This window comes from Loxodonta africana, chromosome 2 (assembly GCF_030014295.1).
Source record: "Loxodonta africana isolate mLoxAfr1 chromosome 2, mLoxAfr1.hap2, whole genome shotgun sequence".
In the NCBI taxonomy this organism is placed as follows: domain Eukaryota; kingdom Metazoa; phylum Chordata; class Mammalia; order Proboscidea; family Elephantidae; genus Loxodonta; species Loxodonta africana.
Genome location: NC_087343.1, coordinates 88,565,246 through 88,578,399, shown reverse-complemented (window position 1 = coordinate 88,578,399; position 13,154 = coordinate 88,565,246). Strand labels below are relative to the sequence as shown.

Genomic DNA, 13,154 nt, shown 5'->3' with positions numbered 1-13,154 from the left:
CCCATTAAATAAGCAATAATACACGTAGGTCAACCATGTATACAAGACTAAATGGGCACACCAGCTCAAGGGCAAGGACGAGAAGGGAGGAGGGAACAGGAAAGCTGGATGAATAGAAACGGGAACCCAAGGTTGAGGAGGGGAGAGTGTTGATATGTTGCTAGGTTGGCAACCAATGTCACAAAATAATATGTGTATTCATTGCTTAATGATAAACTAATTTGCTCTGTAAACCTTCATCTAAAGGACAATTAAAAAAAAAAAGAGGTTAAAAAGAAAAAAAATACTCTGGAAAAGTTAAAAAAAAATTAATCTGTCTCTGTGTTAACAAAAAACTCAAAGGCCTACAAAAAGACTCATCATTATGGTCAAGAAATAAAATGCCCTTCGTGCTGCAGTCATTTTATGCCAAGATATAGGATGTTTCTCAAGCCAGGCCTTTAATGATTCCATCATGATTACATTTTCTTTCTGCTTCCTTAAATTCTATCCATTAACATCATTTTAATTTCTTAACGGTAGAAATTTCTGGGCCACAAGAATTTCCTTTAGTGGTCTATTTAATTATAAGTGTGTATTTTTTTTTTTTATATAATTAATGATGGCTTTTAGCATTTACGTGTGTAGATCCCGGGTGGTACAGTGGTTAAGTGCCTGGCTACTAACCAAAAGGTTGGGAGTTTGAATCTACCAGCCACTCCTTGGAAACCCCATAGGGCACTTCTACTCTGGCCTATAGGGTTGCTATGTGTGGGAATTGACTCTATGGCAACAGGTTTGGTGTTTTGGTTTCCTTAACATTTACAGTGGTTGTTGGTGAGGTGTTGTTGGCTCATACTCATTTAATGAATCTAAATATCTTCACTTAGTATCTAAATTTTATTCAGGTTCAGTACTACTGAATCAGACAATCATAAGGTTTACTAGATCAGGCATGACAAATTGAAGAGGAATGGCATCACATTCATCAAGATCCATCCTGGAGTACAACGCTGTGAGTGATAGGATAATATCCAAACACCTATAAGGCAGACAAGTTAATACAATTATTATTCAAATTTATGCACCAAATACTAATACTTCAGATGAAGAAACTGAAGATTTCTACCAACTTTTGCAGCCTGAAATTGATGAAACATGCAATCAAGATGCATTAATAATTACTGGTGATTGGAATATGAAAGTTAGAAACAAAGAAGAAGGATTGGTAGTTGGAAGATATGGCCTTGGTAATAGAAACAATGCCGGAGATTGCAGGATTGAATTTTGCAAGACCAAAGAGTTCTTCATTGCAAATACCTCTTTTCACCAACATCAACAGCAACTATACACGTGGACCAGGCCAGAAGGAATATACAGAAATCATATCAACTACATCTGTGGAAAGAGATGATGCAGAAGCTCAATATCATCAGTCAGAACAAGGCCAAGGGACGACTGTAGAACAGATTATCAATTGCTCATATGCAAGTTTAGGTTGAAGCTGAAGAAAAAACAAGCCCAACAAGAGCCAAACTATGACCTTGAGTATATACCACCTGAATTTACAAACCATTTCAAGAATAAATTTGAAGCACTGAATACTAATGACTGAAAACTAGATTTGTGGAATGACATCAAGGATTTCAAACATAAAGAGAGCAAAAAGGTCATTAAAAAGACAAGAAAGAGAGGAAAGACCAAAACAGATGTTAGAAGAGACTCTGGAACGTGCTCTTGAATGTTAAGTAGCTAAAGTGAAAGGAAGAAATGATGAAGTAAAACAGCTTAACAGAAGATTTCACAGGTCGGCTTGAGAAGAAAAAGTATTATAATGACATGTGCAAAGACCTTAAGTTAGAAAACCAAAAGGGAAGAACACACTCAGCATTTCTCAAGCTGAAAGAACTGAAGAAAAAATTCAAGACTTGAGTTACAATATTGAATGATTCTATGGGAAAAATATTGAACAATGCATCAAAAGAAGATGGAAGGAATACACAGAGTCACAGTACCAAAAAGAACTGGCTGACATTCAACCATTTCAGGAGGCAGCATATGATCAAGAACTGATGGTACTGAAGAAAGGAGTCCAAGCTGCATGGAAGGCATTGGTGAAAAACAAGGCTCCAGGGACTGATGGAATCCAACTGAGATATTTCAACAAATGGATGCAAGGCTGAAAGTGCTCACTTGTCTATGCCAAGAAATCTGGAAGACAGCTACCCGGGCAAACGACTGAAAGAGATCTATATTTGTGCCAATTCCAAAGAAAGGTGATCCAACAGAATACGGAAATTATTGAACAGAATTATTAATATCACATGCAAGTAAAATTTTGCAGAAGATAACTCAAAAGCGGTTGCAGCAGTACATTGCCAAGGAACTGACAGAAATTCAAACTAGATTCAGAAGAACAAGGGATATCATTGCTGATGGCAAATGGATCCTGGCGGGAAGCAGGGAATACCACAAAGATGTTTACCTATGTTTTATTGACTATGCAAAGGCATTCGATTGTGCGGATCATAACAAATTATGGATAACACTGCAAAGAACGGGAATTCCAGAACACTTGATTAGGCCCATGGGGAATCTGTACATAGACCAAGAGGCAGTCATTTGAACAGAACAGAACTGTGTAGTTTAAAATCAGGGAAGGTGTGTGTCAGGGTTGTATTCTTTCCCTCTACTTAGTCAATCTGTATGCTGAACAAATAATCCGAGAAGCTGGACTATATGAAGAACACAACCTCAGGATTGGAGGCAAACTCATTAACAACCTGTAATATGCAGATGATATAACATAGCTGCTGAGTGAGGAGGACTCGAAGTGCTTACTGATGGAGATCAAAGACCACAGCCTTCAGTATGGATTACACTTTAACACAAAGAAAACAAAAATCCTCACAACTGGACCAATAAGCAGCATCATGATAAACAGAGAAAATATTGAAGTTGATTTCACTTGGACCCACAATCAACGCCCATGGAAGCAGCACTCAAGAATTCAAACGACATATTTTTCTTTATTGCACTGGGCAAATCTGCTGCAAAAGACCTCTTTAAAGTGTTTAAAAGCAAAGATGTCACTTTGAGAACTAAGGTGCGCCTAATCCAAGCCGTGGTGTTTTCAGTCATTTCATATGCATATGAAAGCTGGTCAATGTATAATGAAGAGTGAAGAGGAAATGATGCTTTTGAGTATTGATGAAGAATACTCAATAAGCCATGGAGTGCTAGAAAAATTATCAAATCTGTCTTGGAAGAATTACAGCCAGAATGCTCATTAGTAGCAAGGATGGAGAGACTTCATCTCACATACTTTGGACATGTTATCAGGAGGACTAGTCCCTGGAGAAGGACATCATGCTTAGTAAAGTAGAGGGTCAGCAAAAAAAGAGGGAGATTCTTGACAAGACTGATTGACATACTGGCTCAAACACAGCAACGGTTGTGAGGATGGCTGGGGATTGGGCAGTGTTTCGTTCTGCTGTACACAGATAGGGTCTCTATAAGTCGGAACTGACTTGAAGGCACCTAACAACTACAATGACAACTACCTCAGTGGATCAACATTTACATTTATAGTAAATTTTTCTTTTTATCCTAGGATAACAGGCTTGTTCAATGCAATGATCACTGTTAACCAGCCTTGGGAAAGGCGAGCTGGAGCGTAACAGAGCTCAGATAGAAGTAAAGCTTAGTAAGTTATGTTTATATAGTTGTATAAACCTTGTCAGTTGTATTCTACGGAACCTAAATAAAATATGCTTAATATTAACAATTTGATGTGGCTCCAGGAACAATTATCATTAGGTTGAGTCAACTCAGTAATACTCAGTGATCTCCCATACTTCCAACTTGAAAGGCAGAGGACAACTCGTAGCAGCAACTTAGTATAGATGAAAAAGCATGGGACTGAGGACACAGATTTGAATCCAGGTTGGAGCCCCTGTGGTGCAATGGTTAAGAGCTCGGCTGCTAACCAAAAGGTCAGCAGTTTGAATCCACCAGTCACTCACTGGAAACCCTACAGGACAATTCTACTCTGTCCTATGAGGTCGCTATGAGTTGGAGTCGACTTGACGGCAATGGGTTTGGTTTGTTATTTTTTTTCCTATTTCTCATTAGCTATGTAGCCTTAGTGAAATCATTTAACCTAAATGGACTTTTGCTCTCTAATCTGTGAAATGGGGATAATAATATTTGCCTCCCAGGTGGTCTAAAGATTAAATGAAGTGATGTATATGAAAATGCTTGTCAACTGCTACAGAACATATGGAAGCTGTTATTATTAGCTCCTGATACTGCATAAACTACAAAGAGTTTCTGCTAATAGACTCCTTAACTTAAAAGAACCACGAATTAAAAATACTGAAACATCCTTTAGATTACTAGTATTTTAAAAAACTTGTATCCATACTTAGCTGCTCAGTAGATTAATAGAAATGAATCCACCATCTTCTGACTGCACGCAATTAACCATGGCTGGCTGCCTGTCACTAGACCTAGGGCATGCGTTCTGCCTCAACCTGAGCAAGCCAAGTTCAGATAGCATTACTCTCCCAGGAATGCCAAGGGGCTAGGCATTAATGCAGTGTCAAAATGACAAGTGCTACCCTCTGGGAGATTCGATGATAAAATTAACAATAAGTATAGACATAATTATTGTAACATGTAACTAAATGCCTGAAAACAGATCATATAGGAGGAGAATAGAAAATGATATTGTACAGAATAAAGGTATAATTATTACATGTATAAGTTTTCAATGTCAACTCAAAACACATTCAACATTTTTCTCTGACCCTATATGTATTGGAGTTGCTTTTTCTCCTCCTAGGCAAGAGAAAGATTTGAATTATTTCAATGAAAAAGTCAGACATGGAAAAACCTCTGTAATTTTATTCATAGTCTAGATACTGCAACAAAAAACACAGAGATCCATCAATTTAGTTAAAAAAAAAACAGTGTAAGACAAAATCAGTGAAGTTACAACGCTGAAGGAAATAGATTCCTGGTGCTCTGTTTATGATTCTTGTCTTCTTCTGAAGTCATGAGGAGCTTAAGAAATAGATTTTTTGAGTCATTTGCTTTCAGTATCTAGTACCTAATAGGTGCTCAGGAAAGATTTGTTCAATGAATGGAGATCATTGTCCTATAGTTTTCAAATCTGTGGTAAATAAACAGAATAAATTTAGAAGTCTCCCCACAAACAAAGTCTGATCATTTTTATATGCAATAAATGCTTATTGTAAGGCTTCAATCCTGAAAAGCATAAAGAAGAAAATAAAAATATCCATTATCCTATTTTATATTATTTGAAATTGTATTTTCATATATATACTTACAAAAACAGGATCATTCTATATAAGTGGTTTGGCAACCTGCTAATTTTTACTCTACAGTATATTAGAGATACCTTTGGTGAAAAGTATAGATCAATGTTTATCATTAATTTTAATTTGGATATGCTAACCATTATCTCATTGATGGGTATTTGGGTTGGTTCCACTTTTTTAGTGCTCCTATAAACACCACAGCAATTAAAATCCTTGTACATGTATCTTAGCATACTGATCATATTTTTTTTCTGGTAGAAATCTTCAAGAATTCTTGTTTCAAGCATTTGTGCTTAAAGGTGAAATTTGAAAGCAAATACAGTAGAGAATCTGTATCTAAAGTCTTAATGGAAAGTGAGCTAACAAGTAATTTGAAACCTGGGAGTTCCTCTATGTCTAATTAAATTACAGACATTAGTCACGGCCCAGTTTAAATTCTAAATCTTCCATGAAGACTTTTTTGAATGCCCACATCCAGACTGATTTTTCTTTTGTCTGAGCACTTAGAGTACTTAATGCCTGCACACTCTATTTTGATATATAGTTTTATTCATCTAATAAATATTTGTTGAGTATGTACCATGAGCAGCTCACCGTGTTACTGAAATATAACAAAAAATGATAAAGGTAACGCACGATCACTGCCTTCAATCAGATTTCAGTTAAACTTTATGTCCTTCTATAATTTTATCAACTCATCTTTTTATTCTAAAAATTCTGTAAGTAGCTTGAAGGCCAGGAGTTTGTGATATAATTAGCTCATAAACAGTGGTTTACCCCTTTAGGAATCTCTAAATACTATATCAATATTTAAGTTTCGGGTAGATTTTCAGACAGTTTTTCATGGGCAACATGGTTTACTAGGAGGAATGATGATCTTTATGTTCAACCACATCAAGATTTTGGTCAGGTCACTGCACCTCTTAGGCCCTCAGTTTCTTAATTTAATTTGTGGAAAGTCAGAGTTATGATAAATGATCTTGGTGCTACTTTCAGTCCCTGAATTTTGAGGTTATTATGCCCAAAGAGTTGGCTATAGACTGCTTTGCAAAATACAGGTGCTCAATAAATATTTGTGGAATAAACAAATAATGTGAATTAAAGAGGAAAGGTTAATGGCAGAATAAGGACCTGTCTGTAGAACTGAAGGCTATAGTATAAGCGGATACAATAAAACTTCTCCAGACGATGACAGCCTCACTAAAAATGGCTTAATGGTCTCAGTAGCACGATTGCACAGATCCCTACGTTCTGTTAGCTTGATTTCACAGTACGTTAAAAAATACACACACTCAACAACTACAACTTAAATCAGAATTGTACTGCCACCATCTAATTAACAATGAATAGTGCCAATCAAAGGCTAGATTTGTCAAAAGAAGTATCTCACCCTGAGGAAGTTTCTCGAAAATATTAAAATGAATGACTGATTTCTTTTTTAACTTGTTGGGAATTAAATTACCAATATCTCTTAAAATGATATTTCCATTTCTTGGCTCAATTTGTAAAGACAGAATTTCTCAGCCAAGTCTAAAACGTAATGCCATGTAATATCATGTGATATATGGCTGGAATGTCTATCTTTTCTTATTCAAATGAGAAGCATTAGTATTGCTTGCAGTGAATCACTTGCGTTTTGTAATATATGCCAAAGGTAATATTTCTGAAACATGTCAGGATGCCAAACTGAGCAAAATGTTAGAGGAATGTAATTGCCATAAAAATGAATTTAAAAATAGAAAGTGAGCAACAAAAGAACCCATCAGGCACCAGAAGAAAACAAATAATAAAAATTAGAGCTGAACTAAATGAATTAGAGAACAGAAAAACAATTGAAAGAATTAACAAAGCCAAAAGCTGGTTCTTTGAAAAAATTAACAAAATTGATAAACCATTGGCTAGACTGACTAAAGAAATACAGGAAAGGAAACAAATAACCCCAATAAGAAACGAGAAGGACCACATCACAACAGAACCAAATGAAATTAAAAGAATCATTTCAGAATACTACGGAAAATTGTACTCTAACAAATTTGAAAACCTAGAAGAAATGGATGAATTCTTGGAAAAACACTACCTACCTAAACTAACACATTCAGAAGTAGCACAACTAAATAGACCCATAACAAAAAAAGAGATTGAAACGGTAATCAAAAAACTTCCAACAAAAAAAAGCCCTGGCCCGGACGGCTTCACTGCAGAGTTCTACCAAACTTTCAGAGAAGACTTAACACCACTACTACTGAAGGTATTTCAAAGCATAGAAAAAGACGGAATACTACCCAACTCATTCTATGAAGCTACCATCTCCCTGATACCAAAACCAGGTAAAGACATTACAAAAAAAGAAAATTATAGACCTATACCCCTCATGAACATAGATGCAAAAATCCTCAACAAAATTCTAGCCAATAGAATCCAACAACACATCAAAAAAATAATTCACCCTGATCAAGTGGGATTTATACCAGGTATGCAAGGCTGGTTTAATATCAGAAAAACCATTAATGTAATCCATCACATAAATAAAACAAAAGATAAAAACCACATGATCTTATCAATAGATGCAGAAAAGGCATTTGACAAAGTTCAACACCCATTTATGATAAAAACTCTTACCAAAATAGGAATTGAAGGAAAACTCCTCAACATAATAAAGGGCATCTATACAAAGCCAACAGCCAATATCACTCTAAATGGAGAGAACCTGAAAGCATTTCCCTTGAGAACGGGAACCAGACAAGGATGCCCTTTATCACCGCTCTTATTCAACATCGTACTTGAAGTCCTAGCCAGGGCAATTAGGCTAGACAAAGAAATAAAGGGTATCCAGATTGGCAAGGAGGAAGTAAAGCTATCACTATTTGCAGATGACATGATCGTATACATGGAAAACCCTAAGGAATCCTCCAGAAAACTACTGAAACTAATAGAAGAGTTTGGAAGAGTCTGAGGTTACAAAATAAACATACAAAAATCACTTGGATTCCTCTACATCAACAAAAAGAACACCGAAGAGGAAATAACCAAATCAATACCATTCACAGTAGCCACCAAGAAGATAAAATACTTAGGAATAAATCTTACCAAGGATGTAAAAGACCTATACAAAGAAAACTATAAAATTCTGCTACAAGAAATTCAAAAGGACATGCTTAAGTGGAAAAACATACCCTGCTCATGGATAGGAAGACTTAACATAGTAAAAATGTCTATTCTACCAAAAGCCATCTATACATATAACACACTTCCTATCCAAATACCAATGTCATATTTTAAGGGGATAGAGAAACAAATCACTAATTTCATATGGAAGGGAAAGAACCCCCGGATAAGCAAAGCATTACTGAAAAAGAAGAAGAAAGTGGGAGGCCTCACTCTACCTGATTTCAGAACCTATTATACACCTACAGTAGTCAAAACAGCCTGGTATTGGTACAACAACAGGCACGTAGACCAATGGAACAGAATTGAGAACCCAGATATAAATCCATCCATGTATGAGCAGCTGATATTTGACAAAGGACCAGTGTTAGTCAATTGGGGAAATGATAGTCTTTTTAACAAATGGTGCTGGCATAACTGGATATCCATTTGCAAAAGAATGAAACAGGACCCATACCTCACACCATGCACAAAAACTAACTCCAAATGGATCAAAGACCTAAACATAAAGACTAAAACGATAAAGATCATGGAAGAAAAAATAGGGACAACTCTAGGAGCCCTAATACAGGGCATAAACAGAATACAAAACATTACGAAAAATGACGAAGAGAAACCAGATAACTGGGAGCTCCTAAAAATCAAACACCTATGCTCATCTAAAGACTTCACCAAAAGAGTAAAAAGACCACCTACAGACTGGGAAAGAATATTCAGCTATGACATCTCAGACCAGCGCCTGATCTCTAAAATCTACATGATTCTGTCAAAACTCAACCACAAAAAGACAAACAACCCAATCAAGAAGTGGGCAAAGGATATGAACACACATTTCACTGAAGAAGATATTCAGGCAGCCAACAGACACATGAGAAAATGCTCCCGATCATCAGCCATTAGAGAAATGCAAATTAAAACTACGATGAGATTCCATCTGACACCAACTAGACTGGCATTAATCCAAAAAACACAAAATAATAAATGTTGGAGAGGCTGCGGAGAGATTGGAACTCTCATACACTGCTGGTGGGATTGTAAAATGGTACAACCACTTTGGAAATCCATCTGGCGTTATCTCAAACAGTTAGAAATAGAACTACCATACAACCCAGAAATCCCACTCCTCGGAATATACCCTAGAGATACAAGAGCCTTCACACAAACAGATATATGCACACCCATGTTTATTGCAGCTCTGTTTACAATAGCAAAAAGCTGGAAGCAACCAAGATGTCCGTCAACAGATGAATGGGTAAATCAATTGTGGTATATTCACACAATGGAATACTACGCGTCAATAAAGAACAGTGACGAATCTCTGAAACTTTTCATAACATGGAGGAATCTGGAAGGCATTATGCTGAGCGAAATGAGTCAGAGGCAAAAGGACAAATATTGTATAAGACCACTATTATAAGATCTTGAGAAACAGAAAAAACGGAGAACACATACTTTTGTGGTTACAAAGGGGGGAGGGAGGGAAGGAGGGAGGGAGGGAGAGGGTTTTTTATTGATCAATCACTAGATACGAACTGCTTTGGGTGAAGGGAAAGACAACACTCAATACAACGAAGGTCAGCCTAATTGGACTGGATTAAAAGCAAAGAGGTTTCCGGGATAAAATGAAAGCTTCAAAGGTCAGCGGAGCAGGGGCTGGGGTCTGGGGAACATGATTTGAGGGGACTTCTAAGTCAATGGGCAAAACAATTCTATTATGAAAACATTCTGCATCCCACTTTGAAATGTGGCGTCTGGGGTCCTAAATGCCAACAAGCGGCCATCTAAGATACATCAATTGGTCTCAACCCACCTGGAGCAAAGGCAAAGGAAGAACACCAAGGTCACACGACAACTAAGAACCCAAGAGACAGAAAGGGCCACATGAACCAGAGACCTACATTATCTTGAGACCAGAAGAACTAGTTGGTGCCCGGGCACAATCGATGTCTGCCCTGTCAGAGAGCACAGCAGACAACTCCAGAGGGAGCAGGAGACCAATGGGATACAGACCCCAAATTCTCATAAAAAGACCATACTTAATGCTATGACTGCGACCAGGGGAATCCCGGAGGCAATGCTCCCCATACCCTCTGATGGCACAGGACAGGAACCATCCCCGAAGACAACTCATCAGGCATGAAAAGGACTGGTCAGCGGGGGGGAGAGAGATGCTGATGAAGAGTGAGCTAATTAAATCAGGTGGACACTGGAGACTGTGTTGGCAACTCTTGTCTGGAGGGGGGATGGGAAGATAGAGAGAGAGGGAAGCTGGCAAAATTGTCACGAAACGAGAAACTGAAAGGGCTGACTCAATAGGGGGACAGCAAGTGGGAGAAGGGAGTAAGATGTATGTAAACTTACATGTGACAGACTGATTGGATTTGTAAATGTTCACTTGAAGCTTAATAAATGTTAATTAAAAAAAATGAATTTATTGTACCTTTGGAGGTATACAAGGCTACAAAGCGACTCGATGGCACTGGGGTGGGGTGGGGTAAGGCCAAAATCATGCCTTTTACTTTTAATGTGGAGACAGATCAGTATTTCTTATCCTTTCCCCATAACTGTTCTTTTAACTTAAACAAAACTGAGTATCCCGTGTTGTTTAACCAGTGTCAAGATACTGGGTGGTATAGGTTTAATTATAAGGGATATAGAATCAATTATTTTGTGGCTAAAGCCTTCCTTTTCATTCTCTCTATTGACTAAACTCCCAAAAGTAGATGGCACAACCAGGGTTTTGTACAAATTATTTGAAATGCCCAGTCCTACACTACTTGTGATGATCAAATGTTAAGCCTTGGTAGACAGGCTTAAAAATACAGGAGTCATATAGGATTCAGTGTTATTAACTTCTAGTGGGTTATTTTATTAATCTTGGCCCTGTATTTTGAAATGGATCATGTGGTCTTTCTTTCCCAGAGATCTATTATGGATAAGTATCACAGCTCATTTTGGGATTGTTGTGGTTATTAGGTACCGTCAAATCAATTCTGACTCATACTGACCCTACATACAACAGAACAAAACACTGCCCAGTTCTGCACCATCCTTTGAGCTATGTTTGAGCTCACTGTTGCAGCCACTGTGTCAATCAATCTCATTAGGGTTTTCCTTTTTTTTGCTGGCCCTCTACTTTATTTAACATGATGTCCTTCTTCAGGGACTGGTGCCTCCTGATAACATGTCCAAAGTACATAAGATGAAGTCTCGTCATCCTCACTTCTAAGGAGCATTATGGTTGTGCTTCTTTCAAGATATATATGCTCGTTCTTCTAGCAGTCCATGGTATATTCAATATTCTTTGGCAACATGGTAATTCAAATGCACCAATTCTTCTTTAGTCTTCCTTATTCACTGACTAGTTTTTGCATGCATATGAGGTGACTGAAAATACCATGGCTTGGGTCAGGAGTACTCTAGTCCTCAGAGTGACATCTTTGCTTTTCAACACTTTAAAGAGGTCTTTTGCAGCAGATTTGTCTAATGCAATAACGTAGTTTGATTGCTTAATTGCTGCTTCCATGGGCATTGATTGTAGATCCAAATAAAACCTTGACAATTTCAGTATTTTCTCTGTTTATCATGATGTTGCTTGTTGGTCCAGTTGTGAGGATTTTTATTTTCTTTATGTTGAGATGTAATTCATAGTGAAGACTGTGGTCTTTGATCTTATCAGTAAGTGCTTCAAGTTCTCTTCACTTTCAGCAAGCAAGGTTGAGTCCTCTGCATATTGCAGGCTGTTAATGAGTCTTCCTCCAATCCTGATGCCGCATTTTGGGATAGAAGAACATTAATACCAAGGTAGGATGGAAGCTTAGTAGATAAGAGTAGGAAAAAAGGGATCTTGTATGTATACTGTAAGTGCTAAAAAAATTAATCTACATCCATTTGTCCCTGATTAACACTTTAAAACACAGGAGAAAGAATGAATTTTAAAAATATATACATTACTGAAACAATTGGTGATTTATGTGGAGAAAAGCAAAACTGAACTTCTACCTTCACATCACACATAAAATTCAATCCCAAGCGGATTAAATACTTAAAAGAGAAAGGGAAAAGTTTTAAGTTTTTAGAAGAAAATAAAAGAGAATATCTTTAGAATCTTAGAACAGTGTTCTCTACAGTCAATAAGTAAAAGTCATAAAGGTAAAGACTGAGACATTCTATTGCATTTAAAGTAAGTACTTTTATTCATTGAAAGACATCATAAAGAGAATGAAATGAAAAGTCACAAACCGGGAGAGATACTGCAACATTTGCAACTAACAAAGGGTTAGTATAAAAATATAAAGGAGTCCTACAAATAATTAAAACACACACACACACACACACACACACACAATACAAAAAAATATGCCAGAGATGACAGGCACTTAAAAGAAGAGGGAAAATTTGAGGATAAATATATATTTGAAACTATGCTTAACCTAATTAGTGTTCAGGGAAATAGAAATTAAAACTACTATGACATATAATTTTATACCAAATTACAAAAATTAAAACGTCCAACAATATCGAGGATTGCACAGTATGTGGAATAACAAGAAAAGTTACTGTTGGTGGGAGTGCGAATAATTAAAACCACTTTGGAAAACAATTTGGTAATAAGTACCAAGGTATATGAAGATATTAAGAAAAACTTAGTGGAAGGTATACACA

The 13,154-nt window shown here is 36.9% G+C and overlaps 1 protein-coding gene across 8 annotated transcripts in view; it reads right to left on the bottom strand.

Annotated features, from left to right (window-relative positions):
- Positions 1–13,154, bottom strand: part of XRCC4 (X-ray repair cross complementing 4) — a 342,053-nt gene that overhangs the window by 22,737 nt on the left and 306,162 nt on the right. The window contains exon 10 of one of the 8 annotated variants that reach the window (XM_064273791.1): positions 3,088–5,155. The exons of the other annotated variants lie outside the window; for them this stretch is intronic. Within the exon in view, the coding sequence (XP_064129861.1) occupies positions 5,119–5,155 (37 nt within the window). The 3' untranslated portion in view covers positions 3,088–5,118. Of the gene's footprint in view, positions 1–3,087; positions 5,156–13,154 lie in introns of those variants that run through there. 8 annotated transcript variants of the gene reach the window in all.